At 38.4% G+C, this 21432-nt stretch overlaps 1 protein-coding gene across 1 annotated transcript in view; it reads left to right on the forward strand.

The window, feature by feature from the left end:
* FNDC3B (fibronectin type III domain containing 3B) overlaps positions 1–21432 on the forward strand; it is a 358693-nt gene that overhangs the window by 175429 nt on the left and 161832 nt on the right. The window contains 1 exon segment of the mRNA XM_032630063.1: positions 13122–13198. Within this exon segment, the coding sequence (XP_032485954.1) occupies positions 13122–13198 (77 nt within the window).

Here is a 21432-nt window from a genome sequence, read left to right on the forward strand (position 1 = left end):
TCAGTCTCAGCCTGCCCTTTGTTTTTCACACACAAACAAAAAAGAGTAAAAGCAGCAAGCTGTGTAAACGTGGCTGGTCTATAGGAACTCTCACTTACTCTCTTGGTCTCCTCTACATGGTTTAGGTAAGGCAGAGATTAGAACTGTAAACTGAGTTAGTCATCTCAAAGCCCATTATTAGGTCCGAACCACTGGACAATTTACAGAATTTTTATTAGCAATCAAAACAGTTTTGTAAAATTAAATTAATTTCAGAAGATTGCTGGTCTTCTGTTGAGAAGCAGCTTCCAGCCTGACATTGTGTGATTGTGAGTGAGTGAAAAGAATAACCTTATAGTTGGAGGAAAAATGGCATCAGGTAGATAAACTGTGATTTGTGTTCTATGGAACATTTGGATTCTTTTTTTTGCATTTCCATAGTAACTGTTGGTTTTCTTTAGCAGTTCTGTGCCGTGGATCCCAGACATTTTTCTCTAGCCTTTGTTTTCTTGAGGTGCATGAGTTAAAAGAACCAAGGTAGTAAACCATGTTGGGACGTTGTCAATAAAATGCCTTTAGAATGTTGTCAGAGGCTTTCCTTTACGGGAAGCATGCTCATGGTGGGAGAGCAGGGAGCAGAAGAGCCAGCCTTGAGGGCAATTAAAAGGTATCCTCTGTGGTTGGCTTTGTAAACCTCATCAGAGCAATGGTTAATTGAACTCCCCCAATATATTGTGTAATGATATGTTGGTAAAGCTATACCTTATTATTTCTGTAATTCAGCTTTCAGGTGGGTGATGTTTTAATAGTCTTTCATTTCTGACAGATGAATAATGTAAAACATCTTGAGAGGAGTGCAATCACATATTGTTGTCGGGTTAATAATTTCAGTACTATTTTCAAACTTGCCCCTCTACAGCATGACCTTGGAGTTGTAAAGAGGAGCACACATTATTTTATTTAGGAAGTGCACATTTGCCCCTGAGTTCTTCACAGAGTTGTTAGGAAAATATCTATTTGCTGTCCTATCTTTTGTTTGCTGTTCTTTCCTTCCCGGGAGAAAACAGGCTTGTGGGGCAGCCAAATGGGGTGGGAGTTGAGGTCTGGAGAAGAAGAGTAGACAGGGTTTTATTCATTCCTGTTCCCTTTCATAACCCTTTCTGAGAGCAAAGAAAGCTGGTGAGAGAATGAAGGCAACCCTTTTAAAATACTCAGTGCCACAGTGAATAAGTTCTGCCCCAATCCTGCTGGCACGTTGCTTAGTTGCTGTCTCTGCCATTGCCTTTTAATGAATAATTTTTCTTTCTGATTTTTTTCTCTACAAAATTAATAGACTTATTTCTTAAAAATATCAGTTTGTTTTATCTCAGGACATTTAAAATGAAATTAAAATACTCTGCTCTAATAAATTTCTACCCTCAACAAGACTCTTGGAGGGTTCCACTGACGTTATGCTCACCCATTCTGACTCAGTTTTTTGGGCAACTTCCTCTTGAATTTGTTATCAGCTAATACCAGTAGTTGGCCAAAATGGTCCTCATTACCCTGTATAAGAAAGTGTGAGGGGCTCTCTGATGCCCTTGATGGGCATAGAGAAAGCATGCTAGGAAAGATTTGCTTTAAAAGGCTTTGAAGTGAATGCCCTTTTGATGACTTATTTTAATTTTGCTGCTAGTATTTGCAGGGACTTTTTTTGGTAGAATATCAAGAAGCTCATTCTCAGTATTACTGAGTTGTATTTGTATGCATTCCTCAGAGCTTTGAAGTTTATAAGGTCCTAGGTTTAAGTATAAATAAGCAAATCCATGGATTATCTGCCATTAAAACCTGACATTAAAAAATCAAAACAAAGACAGACTGAGTCTTAATGTTCATTTAGATAAGTTTAACTGGAAGGGTGACACTGAATGTTTTTCATTTTGTGGACTGGTTAAGTTATGGTCCAGATTTGAAGAGGATGATAAATTTAACATGAAGAGCAGGGCCCTGAGACCTCGGGAGGTCCAGCTTCAACATCAGGCTGTATCTGTGAACTCACTGTCTTGTGTTTTGTTTTTTCCAAAGATGAACTTTTGGAACCATTTTTCATAGGCCTCCTACCTAATTGTTGAATCACTTCTGTTGCTAGACTAGACTCTTACCAAACGCTCATGCTGCTTCAGATGTCTGGACTATGTGCCTGACTCCATGCCGAGATACACAGTGTCTGTCGCAGAAACCTCAGGCCCAAAGCAGGACACAAAGCTGGGTTTCCCCGTCCGCCCCGCACTCTATGCACCTGTGCATTACTCATTCTGCATGCCATTCTCTCCATAATTAAGAGCAGAAATGCTTGTTCTCTTCAATGTCATTGTGTCCTTGGCATCCTGTGCCAGGTCTGGCAACTAACTAGACCGGGTTCAGCAAAGGTTTGTTGAACTGAACAGAGCAACAACCAAGAGCTCTAAAATCAGGAGTCGAAGGCTGTATCACTGACCTCTCTCATGGTACCTGATATCTTTGACAGTCTTAGAGCTTGTATTCCTGTAGGCCTGAATTTAAATCAAGTTCTTTTTAAAACTGTGTTAGGCATCATGCCTGTTGTGAATGGATTCACCGACTTCCTTTACCATTCATTGTCAGTCACTGGAAGTGTTAAATATGCTCCTTCTACCCACCCCGTGGATGATTTTTATTGTCCAGCTCCAGAGCTCTTGGCCGCTAATAAAACAATTGCTGCTTATTTATGTAGTAGTTTGTTAGTAACGTTTCTGTTGTAGAATCTTCTGTGTGGCTTTTAATACCTTACAGCATCTTGTACAATAAATGTTTATTGAATTGAATGCAATAAAATATTAACTAATATAAGAAAAGCACTCTATACAGTAAGTATACAGATTTTATTAACATTTAAGCCTAAAAACAACTTGATAAAGTGGGTAGATATCTCAAGTTTTTTGAAATTAAGGAAAATTGGGATTGATGAAGTTTAGTCTTATGTGAGAATTAAACTCTTGCTCTACTCCTGATGCCCTTATAACAGCTAAGTAGCAGAACAAGTTCGAAGAGGAATATTTGGAAAGAAAAGACTTGCATTTCAAAAATGGTATAACATATTTAACTAAAGTAGCACCTTCTTGTGTTTTTAAATGGTTAAATGATAAGATGGTGGTGACCCATTATTTATGAGTTCTATCGGCAGCTCACTTTTGGTTCTTGGTAGTGGTTTACTTCAGGAAGACTTCAACAGGAATATTTTAGTCATCATGGGCAATTTGTTGTTACGGTCACTTGCTACTTTTAAGGACAATAGCTGAGCCAGACTAGAAATTCTTGTAATAAAGCCAATGTCAGAGAGATGTAGAGGATTGACTTTCAGAAAACAAGAAAACTTTCAGAAAACAACTTTGATTTAGAGTTGTCCAGACATTTAGAAAGTTAGGCATACCAATTTTCTAAGGTTTCCTAGAAATTAGGAAAAGATAACAGGTGGTTTTGGGAGAGGTGGAGGGCTAGTATTAGATATGGGAAAGTAGACAACTGTGGGAAAGCAGCCATCTTTTCCTTTTTTAAAAATTTGTTCCTTGTTTTTAAATCATAATTCATATATCTTGAATGCATTATATATATATATATATATATATATATATATATTTTTTTTTTTTTTTGCGGTACGCGGGCCTCTCACTGTTGTGGCCTCTCCCGTTGCGGAGCACAGGCTCCGGATGCGCAGGCTCAGCGGCCACGGCTCATGGGCCTAGCCGCTCTGCGGCATGTGGGATCTTCCCGGACCGGGGCACGAACCTGTGTCCCCGGCATTGGCAGGCGGACTCTCAACCACTGCGTCACCCAGGGAAGCCCGCATTATATATATATATATATATATATATATATTTCTTTGCGTTACGTGGGCCTCTCACTGCTGTGGCCTCTCCCGTTGCAGAGCACTGGCTCCGGATGCACAGGCTCAGTGGCCATGGCTCACGGGCCCAGCCGCTCCGCGGCATGTGGGATCTTCCCGGACCGGGGCACGAACCTGTGTCCCCTGCATTGGCAGGCGGACTCTCAACCACTGCGCCACCAGGGAAGCCCCCCGCATTATATTTTTAAAAGGAGAATATTATTTTGAAGCTACAAGATGGAAACAAATTTTTAGAGGGAAAAATTGTGAAGGACAAAACAACTGACTTGCTCATTTGAGAAAGCATATAACTTCATTTGTCTGTCTGATAAATGCTTAGTCTCTATTAACCTCTTTGTTCATACAGTATTTTTCTTCGTGGCACAATGTTGGAGTTGTTTTTTAAATACCATTATTTGACACGATACTGTGCTGGACACTATATGCATTATTACAACTTCCAGTCCTCAGAACAACCCTTGAAATTAGCTCTTGTCATCCTTTTTTGTAGGTCAGAAAAGTGCTGATCAGTCAGAGAGTTTTAAGTAACTAGCCCAAGGTCATGCTAGAAAGTGGTAGAGCTCACATTCAAGCCCAGGCCTCACTAGCTCCAAAGCTTTTGTTCTTCGCACTGCTCAGATTCTGCTCTTCCCAGTTTGTTTCCTCTCTGGCAGGATGCGTTTGGGAAGAAGTAGTTATAGTTTGGAGAGACCAATATATCTGAGCCAGAGAAACGTGCCGTGTATACCTGGCTCTATGTGAAAATTACACCCTGAGAGAAAATGACTTTGCAGCAGCATTTTAAGAAACAACAAAACTTAATCCTGAAGGAAACCACATTGGGCTGAAAACTAGAAAAACTGACTTCTAGACCCTGTTGTTCCATCACCTGCCAGCTTCTCAGTTTGCTTCTGGGCCTCAGTTTCTTTAGTTGTAAACCAGTGAGCCCTCTACTAAATCCTAAGGGCCTTCTAACAGCTCATTTCTGTAATTCCTAATGTGTCCATAGGATGATAATCATTTAAAATCTTGCTAAATTTAGACAGTGCCTGAAGTGCATCCTTGTGTGTGTTTGTTTATATATCTGTTCCTCGTAATTAGACTGTGAGTCCTTTGAGGACAGAGAATGCACTTTACTGGCTTTTTGCATAGCACAGTGTCTAGAAATAGCATCCTCCCAGAAATTAATGTATGAGGAATGAAGATGTGCTCTAGGAAGTTTATGTTCAGTTGCTTTTTGGTAGTTTATTAGTAACCCCAGTTTTACTATCTTATAGTTCTTTGGTTATGTGCTCATCATTTCTTTAAAAAAAGTATTTTTATTGAGGTGAAATACACATAACATTAACATTATTAATTAGATAAAATTAACTTTTAATTCATTGGCAATTTAGTATATTTACGGTGTTATGCAATCACTACTTCTTTCTAGTTCTAAAACATTTTCATCACCCCAAAAGGAAACCCTGCATCTATTGAGCAGTTGCTTCCTGAATCCCTCCCATCCCTCAGCCCTTGAAAACCAGAAATCTGAGTTTCATTTCTGTTGATTTATTTATTCTGGATATTTCATATAAATGGAATCACACAATATGTGACCTTTTGTGTCTGGCTTCTTTCACTTAGCATAACGTTTTCAACCTTGTAGCATATATCAGTACTTTTTATGGCTGAGTAATATTCCCTGTGTGTATTATGTCACATTGTATTTACCCATTCATCCCCTAATAGACATTTTGGCTGTTTGCACCTTTTGGCTATTGTGAATAGTGATACTGTGAACGTGTGTGTACATGTATTTGTTTGCATCCCAGTTTTCAATCCTTCTGGGTATATTATACCTAGGAGTGATATTGATGGGTCATAATGGTACTTTCCTGATTAACTTTTTGAGGAAGAGCCAAACTTTTCCACAACAGCTGTATCATTTTACATCACTACCAGCAATTGTACAAGGGTTCCAGTTTTTCCACATCCTCACCAACACTTATTTTCCATTTTTCTGAGAATAGGTGTTGTAGGGGGTGTGAAGTGGTTTTGATTTGTGTTTCCCTAATGACTAACGATGTTGTGAGCATCTTCTCATGTTTGTTGGCTGTTTGTATATCTTCTTTGGTAAAATGTCTATTTAAACCATTTACCCGTTTTAAAAATTAGATTGTTTGTCTTTTTGTTGAGTCGTGACAATTATCAATATATATATATTTGGGATACTAGTTCCTTATCAGATACCGAATTTGTAAATATTTTTCCCTATTTTATAGGTTGTCTTTTCACTTTGTTAATAATGTCCTTTGCACAAATGTTTTTAATTTTTATGAAGTCCACTCTATTTTTTTTCTTTTGCTGCTTGTGGTTTTGGTGTCACATTTAAGAATCCATTGACAGATGCCCATGAAATATATACCCATGTTTTCTTCTAAGAGTTTTATATTTAGATCTATGATGAGTTAATTTTTGTATATGATGTCAGGTAGGGGTCCAAGTTGATTCTTTTTGTCTGTTTGGGGCCTCTTGCAATTTCATATGAATTTGAGGGTTGGCTTTTCCATTTCTGCCTAAAAGACCGTTGGAATTTTGGTAGAGATTACATTGACTCAGTAGATTGCTTTGAGCGGTATTGCCATCTTAACAATATTAAGTCTTCCATTCCATGTCTTTGTTTAGGTGTTCTTAAGTTCCATTTATTTAGGTCTTATTTAATTTCTTTCAGCAGTGTTTTGTAATTTAAGTGCATAAATCTTTCACCCCCTTGATTAAATTTTTTCCTAGGTATTTTATTCTTTTGGATACTGTCATAAATAGAATTGTGTTCTTAATTTCCTTTTCAGATTGTTCATTGCTGGTGCATAGAAACACAATTGACTTATGCATTGCTCTTGTACCCTGTAAATTTATTGAATTCGTTTTTTAGCTCTAATAGTTTTCTGTGTATGGAATCTTTGGGATTTTCTATATATAAGATTATGTCTTCTGCGAATATAATTTTACTTCTTCCTTTCCAATTTGGATGCCTTTTCTTTTTTTTTTTTTTTTGCCCTGTTCTAGCTAAGACTTCTGGTACAATGTCAATAGTGGTGGTGAAAGTAGGCATCCTTGTCTTGCTCCTCATGTTAGAGGGAAAGCTATCAGTTTCTTAACCATTGAGTGTAATGTTTGCTGTGTATGCTTATTGTCTTTTAACCTACTAAGTCAGAGGTTATCACCTGAGAACTTGTTAGAAATGCTAGCTCTTAAGACCCACCCCCAGTCTTCTGATTCTGAAACTATGGGAAGTGGAGTTTAGCAATCTGGATTTTCAGAAACCCTCTGGGTGATTTTGATGCACACTAAAGTTTCAGAACCACTGCACTAGAGTTTAAGCTTAGGTTAGAACCTGTGCTTTATTTTATTACCTTTGTATTCCTTTTAGTTCTCTTGTGGGATTAATTAGTGTTGAATAGCTTTAAAAAAATCAGTGTTCCCCAAAGTGCCTACATAATCTCTTCACTCGTCTACATGTCTTAAATCACCGTGAATAACTGGAGATTCATTATTAGACATTCACAAGGTTCACCAGAAGACCTCACATTTTGTATTCAGTCTTAGACCCTTGGCAAACAGCACAAGTGTACTTTTTTTTTTTTAATTTATTTATTTTTGGCTGCGTTGGGTCTTCATTGCTGTGTGCGGGCTCCTCATTGTGGTGGCTTCTCTTGTTGTAGAGCACGGGCTTCAGTAGTTGTGGCATGTGAGCTCGGTGGTTCACGGGCTCTAGAGCGCAGGCTCAGTAGTTGTGGCGCACGGACTTAGTTGCTCCGCGGCATGTGGGATCTTCCCGGACCAGGGCTTGAACCTGTGTCCCCTGCATTGGCAGGCAGATTCTTAACCACTGTGCCACCAGGGAAGCCTGCAGTGTACTTTTATTTAGACCGTTTGTTTTGATAAGTGCTTTCACCATAATTATCTGGTTACCTATTAGCTGTGGCCTTATCCATATGACTACTTTAATGAGCAAGAAATTATCTTTTGACTATTTAGAAAGACTCAGGTGTCTTTTTATTTTTTTAAATAGAGTTCATTGGATTTTATCACATCAGTGTTTTGCCCTTGCTTTATTTTTCTCATTAGCTTTCCTTTATCTTGCTATGTTGTGATCTCAGTCCTCTTACATCCTTCCCCCCCCGCCACCCCTTTCATCCTCTTTGAACAAAATAATATTTGTTAATAAGCTAAGAATGTGATTTATTACTACTAATGGCTGTTGTTGAAAGTAGCCATTTGGACACACAAGTACCAGTTTATAGACAATTACAGTCATAACATTCTACTTATTCACTACTTGTTTACCTACTGGTAAGTATTCAGTTTATAAAAAATACCATTTCAAAATGTCAAAATTGTGGTGTAATTAATTATTTATACCTAATCTATTTCTGAGACTAATTTAATGATAATACATACCCTGGATTCCCATTTTCCACCAATTTCAGATGTCTAAACCTCATTTGTACATTCTCCTCGAGTCAGTTAACTCTTCTCCCAGGATGGGTGAATATTCTGAATATAGTATCAGAGCAAGGGGTATCTACATGTGTGGGCTCTGGGGGGGGATCCCTGGTAGCAGGGAAGAAGCACAGAGTGAAGCAGAATGGTTGTACAGCCATGGCAGGGGCTTAGAAGCTCTCCATGAGCCATGTGTCCCTAGAAATACAACATTGCTGGACTTTCCTTCAGTCTCTTTGATGTGAGAATAAAGTTGTAGGATCATTGCATGAATTACTGTTGGTTGAATAATTAAGCCGCTCTCCAACCTTTCTTGTTCACAGTTTGCTGTAAGTAAATGAAAAATCAATTCATTAACAAATGCTAGCAGACTTTTAAGATGTTAGACCATGAACTTGCATATTGTGGTTAAATTTTTTAATGACTATAAACTGATCATAGTTCTTGTTTGTGTCTCACATCTTGTTCAATGAAAAAAAGGGAGTGTTCATTGCAGCACTATTTACAGTAGCCAGGAGATGGAAGCAACCTAAGTGTCCATCGATAGATGAATGGATAAAGAAGATGTGGCACATATATACAATGGAATATTACTCAGCCATAAAAAGAAACGAAATTGAGTTATTTGTAGTGAGGTGGATGGACCTAGAGTCTATCATACAGAATGAAGTAAGTCAGAAAGAGAAAAACAAATACCATATGCTAACACATATATATGGAATCTAGAAAAAAAAAATGGTTCTCATGAACCTAGGGGCAGGACAGGGATAAAGACGCAGAGTTAGAGAATGGACTTGAGGACACGGGGAGGGGGAAGGGGGAGGGGTAAGCTGGGACGAAGTGAGAGAGTGGCATGGACTTATATACACTATCAAATATAAAATAGCTAGTGGGAAGCAGCAGCATAGCACAGGGAGATCAGCTTGGTGCTTTGTGACCACCTAGGGGTGGGATAAGGAGGGTGGGAGGGAGATGAGAGGGAGGGGATATCGGGATATATGTATGCGTATAGCTGACTCACTTTGTTATACAGCAGAAACTAACACAACATTGTAAAACAATTATACTCCAATAAAGATGTTAAAAAAAAAAAAGAAAAAGGGGGGGGTTCTTGACTGTTGAAGTCACAGCCTGAAATTGGTCAAATTTCCCAAGGCATTTTTTTCATAGAATTACTTGGGTTTTAGCAAACATTCTAGTTCCAGTTCTAGAAATTGTACGTGTGACATCTTTCATCTGTCTGTGGAAGAGTTCATGTGGTCTCTAGCTGAGCTTTTTAATTAGTTTCTCAAAAAAAAAAAAAAAAAACCTGAAGTAGTTTGGAAGTGTATGTTTGTGTTCAAATTATTTAATCTATGTGTATGTATATTTGTGTAGACCTACCTTTATGTAAGAAGAGTGTTTAATAAAGAGGGTTCCGGATATCTTAAGAGATTTAAAAAGTTTTTTTCCAAAAAGTTTAATAGATGGATGGTTTCCCAATACAGTCAGAAAGGAAGTTAGTTTGGGGAGATTGTGTGCCTTTTTTACCCCTCACATATCCAGTGTTGGTGGTTTGAACAAGAAGAGAACCATTTTCCACATATTCTCAGGGCTATATCCTTTCAGTCTTCTGTGTTATGAGATTATCGATTAAAAATCAAAAGGAATCTAGTAGTTCTAAAAGTTTAGGAAGAGAAGTTTGTGTTTTAATTAGGGAAGAATTATAATAGTATCAGGAGGTTCTCAAACACAAACTGTTGAGCAGAGGCATAAACTCACTGATCGGGAGATAAGTATTTAGGGAGACAATAACTTTTCTCATACCACCATTGTGAAAGGGATTTTATTTTCCTAGCTTTTAAACTCCTGAATGCCTGTGTATGCAATGGTTTATTTCAGAAAGGAGAGAAACCTTAGGGTTCTAGGGCAGAGCTGAGTTTCAGAAACCATTACTGTATATTTCGCAAGGCTTTTTGAAAGGGTTTTGATGACAGTGACAAGAGAAAGGGGGAACAAGCATGTTAAAGTCATTTGGCTACTTTTGAAACCAAGGCCAGGAAGAAAACATTTTCTGGCTGTAAATCATTTACTTGTCCTACATTCTTTAAAGCATTTTATACAAATGACTTTAACAGTTTTAGGGGTCATGCCTGGGGTTAAGAGACTGTTTGCCTGGTATACATTTTGGTGATTAAAAAGTAATACTTTATTGAAGTGGTAGCATTTCTGTTCACACTCTGCACTGTGAATTATTTGATATTTATCTGATGAGGAAGGTTTGCCTCATAAGTCAGTATTGTACAAAGAGTATGCGTGTTGACTATGTGTTACAAGGACATGTACTGTTAAAAAAAATAGTGCTTAAAATGTAATTGTAATGAAAGAACAGGAAAAAACAAACTATAAATAAAAAAAGAAAAATTGTAAAGATTGCTAACATTTTGATGAGTGATTATTATGCCATGCACAGTCCTAAATGCTTTTACATGTATCATTGAATTTAGTCTTTAAACACAAACCTATGAGGTAGGGATTGTTATTCTTATTGACAAGTGAGGCATAGAAAGGCTAAGTGAATCGTCCAGCGTCACACAACCAGTGTGAATAGTGAGGTGGGAAATGAAACCAGGCAGAGGCCACGCTCTTAATGCCTGCTTATAGAGCTGAGTGCATTGACCCTTGGATTTCAAAGATAGTACTCAGGCTAAGAGTGAAATCGTTGTCTATGATTTTTAAGTGAATCAATTCAAATAGAAATATTTAGTAAATACCTAAATGTCTTAATGGCTGTGGCAAAAATGCTAAAGCTGATGAGAAAGATGGATTTGGAAGGTGAATTTGGAAAGTGCCTTCAGTGATTGCTGGATGTATTAGCTGGAATCGTACTTAAAAATACAGTGGGATTGTGGAATTATCCATTCTTATGGCATCGTCATCCTTTTCTTTAACTGATTACCAGTGTGTTACTATGTGAGAGACTACTGTGGTATTTTGTATGTGTTCAGAGATTATCAGATAGTTTAGTACTTTGGCATATTGTCCATGAAGTTGCAGCAACTCTAGTCGTGTGGAATGTTACATGAATATTCAGATCTTTTCTGCGCTTCTCCTATATGTTTTTCCTATACTTGTAGACCTTTTGATGGGCACCCCAGCATCCCTGTCCCTCCACACTTTTCCTGAGAAGTAGTTGTAACATTGGATTGTACTGTGAGGTGAAAGATGCATTGTGCTTATATGTAAGTGCAGCACTGGGTGGCAGGGTCTGTCTTCTTTTGCCAAGAAAAGTGTTGTATTTTTCTTGGTTTTTGTTACAGCAGAGCAATTTTCATTGCCGGAAGCACAACACACATCAGGAGAAAGCAAATAAACAACACAGGGCACTTGGAGCCAGGAAGTCGCATCTCAAGACTAGAAACACAGCTTTGGATTGACATTTGGGACATGGGTTGCTAAATAGGGGAGCCACCTGTCAAACTGAAAACCAGTGACCTGTGGTTCTTATACTTTCAGGGAAACCATTTAGTCATAGGATCTTTGGAAGGGTGCCAGAAGTTGATTTTGATGTTACGACAATCAGTTTCCTTGTAATTAAATATTAACTCAAACTATGTCTTAGGTAACCGAGCTTTGCCTTGCCTTTCATTGTTTCCTTAGACATGCGATTAACATTTGTTGAATTTAATATTTTGAAACTAACCTCTTGTTAATTGAATGCTTTACTTTGAAATAATCCAAGTAAATTTGGTATGAGTATTCCTAATAGTGTCTAGTTTTAAAATATAATCTGTTTTTACCCCCTGCCTTATAAGAGACTTGTCAAATTCAGTTGGTTTGGAGTATTTTAAAGGTTTCTTCTATGTCAAATTAATGGCATGTTACAGTAACTTATTGAAAATAATAATCGAAATGAAAATTATAAACCCAAAGTCTATAGGAGCTTTTTAAACCAGAGGAGATAAACTCATTAAAAATTTATTTACTTAAGCATATATTGATAATACATTCTTTTAAAGGGAAAAAAGGAAACTTTTTGCCCTACTTTGTTAGACTACTCTTAACTGAGCAGCCTTAATTTATGGAACTTGAGGCTTTGGGAATCATTAAATATTTATAAAGATGCTCATAGGGACTTCCCTGGTGGCGCAGGGGTTGAGAATCTGCCTGCCAGTGCCAGGGACACAGGTTCGATCCCTGGTCAGGGAAGATCCCACATGCCGTGGAGCAACTAAGCCCCTGCTGTGCTTGTGCCTGTACAACTAACGAGCCTGTGCTCTAGAGCTCGCGAGCCACAACTACTGAGCCTGAGTGCCACAACTGCTGAGTCCGAGCGCCACAACCTCTGAAACCTGTGCACCCTAGAGCCTGCGTGCTGCAGCTACTGAGCCCGCGTGCCGCAACTCCTGAAGCCCGTGTGCCTAGGGCCCGTGCTCCGCAACAAGAGAAGCCTCCGCAATGAGAAACCCGTGCACCACAACGAAGAATAGCCCCCGCTTGCCGCAGCTAGAGAAAGCCTGTGCACAGCAATGAAGACCCAGCGCAGCCAAAAAACAATATTAAAAAAAAAAAAAAAAAAGATGCTCATAGCTGTTCTCCTACCCCCACCCCCTTAACTTATGGAGCTGGAGAATTCCTTTTCATTTGTGATTTCCCGTCTAAGGCACGAGGTACCAATTACTGAAGAGAAAATAGTCAGTGATTCTCTTCAGTTTTGATAATATTTTAAAATACCAATGATTAGTTTGAATAATGTATATTTCTTCAGTTGTTAATATCTTACTCTTGCCTCTTTTAGGGCCTGCTGAAGTTCCCATGATGTCACCCAATGGCTCCATTCCTCCCATCCATGTGCCTCCAGGTTACATTTCACAGGTAAATCATTTAATAGACTTCTCTACTCACTATGGGCACTGTCATTATTCCAACACAAAATATGGCCTCAAAACCGTATTCCAGGATTAATTTAGTTAGGATAATGCTAGAGTTGTGGGGTTTTCCTGTTTTAGTTTTTGATTTTTGTTTGTGTGGCACCACATGGTCCTTCCTGAATCTTGCTGCTTGACGTGCCAGAAAGTCAGCGGGAGGGAAGCACAGCAGGGTTACCAGGCTGCCCTCCTCTGAGGTGGGTTTCATACTTGACCATTTGATGGTGGTTCCTTCATTGAGTCTCCTGCCTTAGAGACTTCCTTCTACCTGTACCACAATTTGCTAGAAAAAAAAACTTGTAGACTTAATTAGTGAAAAATATCAAAGGAGACATATAGTTAACATAAATAGGGTCTGCCTTCTGTTATAGGAGTCCCATTTTTCTGTAATGTGTCATGACTTGGGCTTGATAAATTACTGAATATGATGTGAGAACTTCGCTGTTTGTACTTAAATTTCTCTGAAATTGGATTATTTCTTAAGTTTAAAAAAAAAAAAAAAACACACAAACAAACAAAAAAAAACAATGGCTGTTTAAAAAGTAGTAGCAGGGGGGCTTCCCTGGTGGCGCAGTGGTTGGGAGTCTGCCTGCCGATGCAGGGGACACGGGTTCGTGCCCCAGTCTGGGAAGATCTCACATGCCGTGGAGTGGCTAGGCCCGTGAGCCATGGCCGCTGAGCCTACGCGTCCAGAGCCTGTGCTCCGCAACGGGAGAGGCCACAACAGTGAGAGGCCCGCGTACCGGAAAAAAAAAAAAAAAAAAAAAACAACCAAAATAAAACAAAAAAACGTAGTAGCAGGACTTCCCTGGCAGTCCAGTGGGTAGGACTTGGCACTTTCACTGCAGAGGTTGCAGGTTCAATCCCTGGTCAGGGAACTAAGATCCCACAGCCTCTCAGTTCGCCCCCCTCCAAAAAAAAAAAAAAAAAAAAAAAAAGTAGTAGCAGCAATTTCAGAGGTGTGTTGGAAAGATTAAAAAAAAAAAAAGTTAAAGGATAAAGTTGTACTCCTGTTCCTGGATAAGGTTTAAAGTCTTCAGGCCTGGAACATGGGCATCTGTATATACTTTTGTTTTTTGTCCTCAGTTCCTAAAACAACTTGAACTCTCCCTGCGCTACTTCCTCCCCAAATACCTAACTAACCAACTGTTTTTCTCTCTTTCTGCCACTATTGTACTTTTTTTCTGATTATAATGGCATCTTATATTCATTGGAAAAAATCTGAGAAGGCAGAAGAGTAGAAAAAAAGAAAATATTTGAAATTTTACTACCCACAGAAGACGATAATCTTTGTGTTAACATTTTTTGGATTATAGTCTTCCAGGTATTTTTTTCTTTCTCTCTTTGTCTGCTTTTAAAATGGTTTAAAAATCTGTAATTTTCATTTTCAGTGATTTTGCTGGGGTGAAAAAATTGGCAGCTACATAGGAAAATTGCTGAAGTGCAGGCAGGAATCAAAGAAGATTTATCCTTCTCTGATGTAAAAATTTATCCATTTCTTCACTGTCTAAGGCATAGTGCAGCCACTATAATTTCATTTTTTCCATCCTTCTTTTATGTGAGCCAATTTGACATCTTTTTTTTTGGAGGAGCCAGAATGTTGGCCCATCTTCCCCCTGTTGCAAGTAAATGGCTTGTTTTACACAAGTCTTTGTAAATAAGGATCACTGAAGGAGAAAAGGGTGCAGAGCAAGCCCTTCCAGCCAGGACACACGATGGTGGATCCCATTCACATCACCAGTCAATTAACAGAAAAGAACAAGGAATGTAGGATTCCATTATGTCTCCCACTCATTTATTTGAGGAAGTGTTTCATTCCCTTGAACCAGAGTACAGTTCTCACCATTGTGATGGCTGAAATAACACCTCCTTTTATGCTAAATGCCCACTTAGGAATACCAGTTAAAAATTGAACATTCTAGTGGAGAGAAGCTGTAATGTGCTTTTTCTTGCTAGTGGTGTTGCTGTGATTGTATTAACTGCCAAACATTTATTAGGATTCCTAGGAAAAATAGAAACTTTTAGATCTTGATGTATTTCTGATTCTGAAATACTTATATAGAAAATCTAAGTAGAAAGAGGAAAAACAGAACTGTAAACTTACTTTTTCATAAAGCTGATGATGGAAGCATAGTGAAACACTTTCTGAACTCAGAATTATGGCAGAAAGTGCTAGGAGATATTTGAAGAATAGTAAAAATGGAATAAGTTGGACTCCAAATTGGAAAAGAACAAGAAGCAGTCTGTAAGGCACGTATTCAACTCTTTTTAGACTGAGCTGTGTGCTCAGAAGATGGGCCCAGAGTTAAATAACCTTCAGTGGTAGCATTAAAACTTGAATGATATTTGACAGTGAAGTGTCTTAAGTAAAAGTGATTATTATAATGAAGAAAATTGAGAACCTGAAGAGGTACAACATCTTCTTTAAGGCTGACCGTATACACACTTGAAAGGAATGAAGAAGGTTGGAAACCAAGTATAAAATGTCTTAGGAGACTTATGAAGGAGCAAAATACATTTTTGTTATGCACTTGTGGGAAGAAATAATCACTTAAAAAAAAATCCTCCTCCTGGCTAGACATATGTGAGAATGCCCAATACTAGTCTGTCCCTGTGCAGTCTGTCCCTCTACACCTTAACCCTACAGTCCTTTTCCTCAAATACATGAGGCTTCCTTGTTCAGATCTAGAGTTGGGTGTACATTGCGTAGCGGTACAGTTAAAGGTCTCTGTTGTAGTATATGGATTCTTAATATTCAACCCTGTCCTCCTTTTGAGAGTCACCTTTTCCTATTGCCCCACATTGCTACCACCTTAAACCTCTGTCCGCTGGCTTTTTCTCAGCTTAATACTCTTGTGCCCATTATTTCTCTCTTCTTGGAGAACTCTAGAACCCTTCTTTGTCTGACAGTTCAATAATTCTTCAATGCAAATACCCCTCCTCAATGTGACCACTTTAGAACCTCTAACACAGAGATGGTTGTTTTTGTTTTGTTTTTGTTTTTTTTTTTTTCCAGCATCTTTGGTACTTTGTCCCCATCTCTGTCATGAAACACAATACATTTTATAACCATCCCCAAGAATCTTAGTGCTTCATTGGGATTATATCTGAGAATTTAGAATACTGCCTGGTACGTAGTAGGTACTTGATAAGTGCTTTTAAATGTAAGTGATTGGCCAACCTGAAATAAAGTAAATACAGGATAGATTCATAGGTTTGGTTCAAAGATTTGCAGGTTCAAGTAGAGCAGTAATATGCCTGATAGCTGGAAAATTAGCAAGATCAGAGTGATGTATACCTGCAAGGAATGAAATACTCTGAATGTGGATTTAAGAGAGAGAAGTGCCAAGATAGTTCAGTAGAGGAAGGAATAGTCTCTTCAACAAATAGTGCAGGGACAACTGGTTATCCAGATGCAACAGAATGAAGTTGGACCTCTACCTCACACCATATACAAAAATTAACTCAAAATGGATCATAGATGTAAGAACTAAAACTGTATAACTCTAGGAGTAAAATTTTGTAACCTCGGATTAGGCAATGGAATCTTAGATGTGACACCAAAAGCACAAGCAGGAAAAGAAGAAAACAGATAAATTTGACTTCATCCAAATTACAACCTTTTGTGCTTCCAAGGTACCATCAACAAAATGAAAAGAGAACTCATAGATTGGGAGAAAATATATGCAAATCATATATTTTAGAAGGGACTTGTATCAAGAATATATAAGGAAATCTTAACAGCTCAAGAATAAAAAGACAAACAACCCAGTTTAAATATGGGCAAAGGATCAGAATAGACATTCTCCAGAAACAATGTACAAATGGCCAAATAGTACATGAAAAGATGGTGAACATCACTTAACCATCAGGGAAATGAAATCAAAACCACAGCGCAATATACTTCACACACACTAGGATGGCTTTAGTCAAAGAGACAAGTAGGAACAAGTGTTGGCAAGGATGTGGAGCAGGTGGAACCCTCATACACTGCCTGAGGTCATGTAAAATGGTACAGCTGCTTAGAAGATAGTCTGGCATTTCCTCATGGTTAAATAGAGAGTTATTTACCACGTGACTCTGCTATTCCACTACTAGGTAAATACCCAAGAGGAGAGAAAACATACGTTTATACACAAAAAAAGCTTGTACATGAATATTCATAGCAGCACGATTCATATTAACCCCAATGTGGAAACAACCCAAATGTCCATCAGCTTATGAATGGATAAACATGTTGTGATATATCCATAAAATGGACTATTATTCAGCCATAAGAAGGAATGAAGTACTTATACATGCTAAAAAGTGGACGAACCTTGAAAGTATTGTGCTAAGTGAAAGAAGCCAGACACAAAAGCCATATACAGTATCATTCCATTTATATATAATGTTCAGAATAGGCAAATCCATAGACACTGATAATGTATTAGTTGTTGCCGGGGGCTGGGGGAGAGAGTATTAGGGAGTTGCTGCTAGTGGGTATGGTATTCTTTTGGGGGTGATGACAGTGTTCTGGAAATAAATAGTGGTAATGGTCACTCCACTCTGAATATACTAAAAACCAACTGAATCAGACACTTTAAAAGAATGGATTTTGCGGTATGTAAATTACACCTCAATAAAGCTATTACAAAAGAGGAGGGAGGGAAAGATAGTGACTAGTCCTAACTATTAATCAGCAGACAGTGGTACAGCTGGGAAAAATGGCCCAGCCTGTCTTGGTGCCTGTGTTGATGGTGGTAATAACTACTGCGTATGCTGTGCACTCTGCTAAATGCTTTATTTACGTTTCTGGTTTTCACCATCCTAACTTTACATACGAGGAAGCTAAGGCCCTGAGTTGAACCAGGATCGCAACCCAGGCATTTCTGAACTCACTGACCTTTTTCCCACTATGATGTGATCTCTAAGTCAGTGACAGAGCCTACTTTGATGGATATACAGTTGACCCTTGAAGAACATGAGTTGAAACTGCGCAGGTCCACTTATACGTGGATTTTTTTCAGTACTAAATACTCAGTACTACACGATGCGTGGTTGGTTGAGTCCGTGGATGAGGAGCTACAGATAAGGAGAGCTGATTATAAGTTATTTGTGGACTTTTGACTGTGAGGCGGGTCAGTGCCCCTGACGGCCACCTTGTTCAAGGATTAACTGTATTTACTTCATGTTACATTGCTTTTTGACAGTGTGAGTGTGGATGTGTGGTGTGTCTACCTGTGCATCTCTAATACTAAAACCCTAGCTACTCATATATGAGATGGTACATTATTGTAAGAAAATTGAAGAGAGAGGCAAGTAAATGATTAAAGACATTACAGTCACTCTAAACCGAGTCAATGGGGAATTTCTTGGTTGTAGCATTCATTCCATACTTCAGTAGCTTTAAGTGCTTGAGAGATAAATTGATAAACTTGATCAAGTTGACAAAATACCAATGTCAGTAATGAGCAGATGATCTTATAGAAAGACAAACGTGGAGTTGAGACAGCTCTGCTGTGACGCACGGTCAACAGCACAGCCTGTGTTTTCTTAGTTTGGGAAGGACTGACCCTGTGGGCTTTAGAGATAGTGTGGACTAGGGCAGGAGAACAGTGGAACCTTCTCTGAGATAGTGAGCGTTTCTTTGTTGTAGTGTGAGTGTGTGTTTTGTGCTTTACTTTTGGTGGGAGGCTGGGGGGAGGTTTGAGGAAAATGTGATCTGACATTTTCGACTTGAGAGAAAATACAGGCTGAGTTTTTGTGGGTTTTTTTTCCCCACCTGTGAGAAAGTGGATTTAGGTGAGAGGGAATTTAATTTAGCCTTATCCACTTATCACCATTATTTCCATTATGTAAAAGCATTCATTAGTGTCATTAGGGTTGAAGCTATGGGAAAAGAGGGCGAGCTAGGAAGAACATGGACATTACTTGAAAAGGCTTTTGCCTTCGTATTCCACCATGGCTATTTCCGTGTAGCTTATACAAACTCTTTTGCCACATAGGTGAATGCCTACCTGATGTGGCAGAGGGAAGAATTAAGAGAAATGCTATGTAAGGTGTATACTCCACAGTGGGCATTCACTACGTGGTAGCTATTAGAATGAAGAGGCCTGTTAGAACAATTTCAGTGAAAGTTTGGCAGAATTTGCCTTCCTCAATACACATTGAGATCATGCCATATGAAGCAAATTTTTCCTTTCATTGTATACTTCCCTAGTTTTTCTTAAATTTTTTTAACCTCATCATTAACTTTTGAAGAATTTATATATAAAAATTTCTTAAGCAGATGCCTTGAGTTTTATGTTCCATGCTTCCATAGTAATTTATGAAACATTTTCAAAAGTTACAGGGAAAGGTTTCATGTAGACCCCCAGATTTAAAAAGCATATGAAGAGACAAAGTGAAACATCCAAGTTAATATTCCATCATTTGAGAAACCACTCTTCTTTTTCCAGGTTAATTGATGTAACCTAAAAACTTCAGAGTAGTCAAAATAAGTGTTTCTGTTGTTATAGCAGAAGTCCACACTTTAACCCATTCCATTGTTTTGGGGATTAGTTAGTGGGTAAATACCTGTTGAAATTATATATATTCCATTTCTCTTGACCGGGGAGAGACAAGAAATCTATTTAAAAACATGTTGAAATTTTGGTTTGGTTGATCATTCTCCACTGAGGCTTGTTTTAAGAGTTGGCCAGAAATCAGAGCCCTGTGGAGAAACAATGGGGCCTGTTAGGTGGAAGCCATGGAATGCTTTCCTACATTTTGTTCAGCCAGGTCGGCTGAGCTATGAGCATTAGCTTCAACTGCTTCCCTTTGGTAATTACAACCTGGTGTTAAACTAATGCTGTGCTTCAACCTTCAACGTTGTAAAAATGATGAGCAGGAAGGAACATGGGGCATTGCCCTGTGCCTGGGTAGACCAAGAATCAGACCCATTTGGCGGCCAATAATAAGAAAATAGGAATCTCTTTCAAAACTTTAAATCCTCTGGAAAAATTGACCTTTCAATAGGAAGTTAGGAAGATGTTTCACAGTGAACAGTGTGTGTGCACACAGAGTGTGCATGGGTGTTGGGAGCTTCTGTGGAAAAGAGCAGAGGACTTACATACCCATTCTGTTTTAGTTTCTATCATCATCAGATTTACAATAACTTTATTTTCATTTTATGGCTTATTTTGTCTGAGGAGCGATTACAGACAAGGTTGGCGATGGTAAATTAAAGAGATGTACCCTCCCCTCAAAGCATTGTGCAAGTTTTCTCTTTCTGAGTCCTCTGTCTCCCTGTTCTGCATTTTCTCTTGGATTTCTTTACTTTGTTTCTACGATCCTGGCATTGTGACCTAATAGAACACAGGATTAGCAGGATGAAATATGTGTCCTGTTCAACACTGTATCTCTAGTTCCTTGAAAGGTGTCAAGCACATACTAGGCATTTATCAAAATTTGGCTGACTTTTGGAGTCATTTTTATCTTGTGGAGAGAGGAGGGCAAAGGAAAGTGAGGATCTCTGAGGTTCTTTTCTAATCTAAAATTAGAGGATTCTCCTGTACTGTTCATACTGCTCCTTAAGAAGGAGACCAAGAGAGAATATAAGTAAGTTTCCGTAAGCAATCATTACCAAAACAGTGGGGCACACTTTTTTGGGATTTAGCATTCTATTGAGTAGAATGCTATTCTTCACTTCTACAGAAAAATGATAGTTGATTTGATAGTTGATTTTCATAGTAATAATATTGAGAAGATGTCACATCTAGAAATGACTTCTGAATCATTGATAAGGATTAAATTATGCACATTACATTATATGATTTTATCACACAATTATTGTAGTCTGTCTTTCTAAATTAGCAACCCACTTTTGTCATATGTGACAACTTTTCTTAGAAAATCACATTTGCCCAACCTTTGAGCACAAAACTGAACCAAAGTTAAGTGGTTATATTCCTACACACTCTTTGAAACTCATCAGGTTTACAAACTTGGACTTACAGTTGTTTTGCTTTGTAATAAATATCTGATTATCAACAGCACAGATTCTTAATCCTTTCTCGTGCCATGGAACCCACTGCCAAACTGATGAGCATTTTTAAGTGTAAAATATACAATTCATAGACACAATCTAGAACAGCCTGCCTGTGTTTCCATGGATGTATATGTGTCCGAGAAGCTGGACTGAAAAGATGTTATTGGCTG

Source organism: Phocoena sinus, chromosome 4 (genome assembly GCF_008692025.1).
Source record: "Phocoena sinus isolate mPhoSin1 chromosome 4, mPhoSin1.pri, whole genome shotgun sequence".
Taxonomy (NCBI): Eukaryota; Metazoa; Chordata; class Mammalia; order Artiodactyla; family Phocoenidae; genus Phocoena; species Phocoena sinus.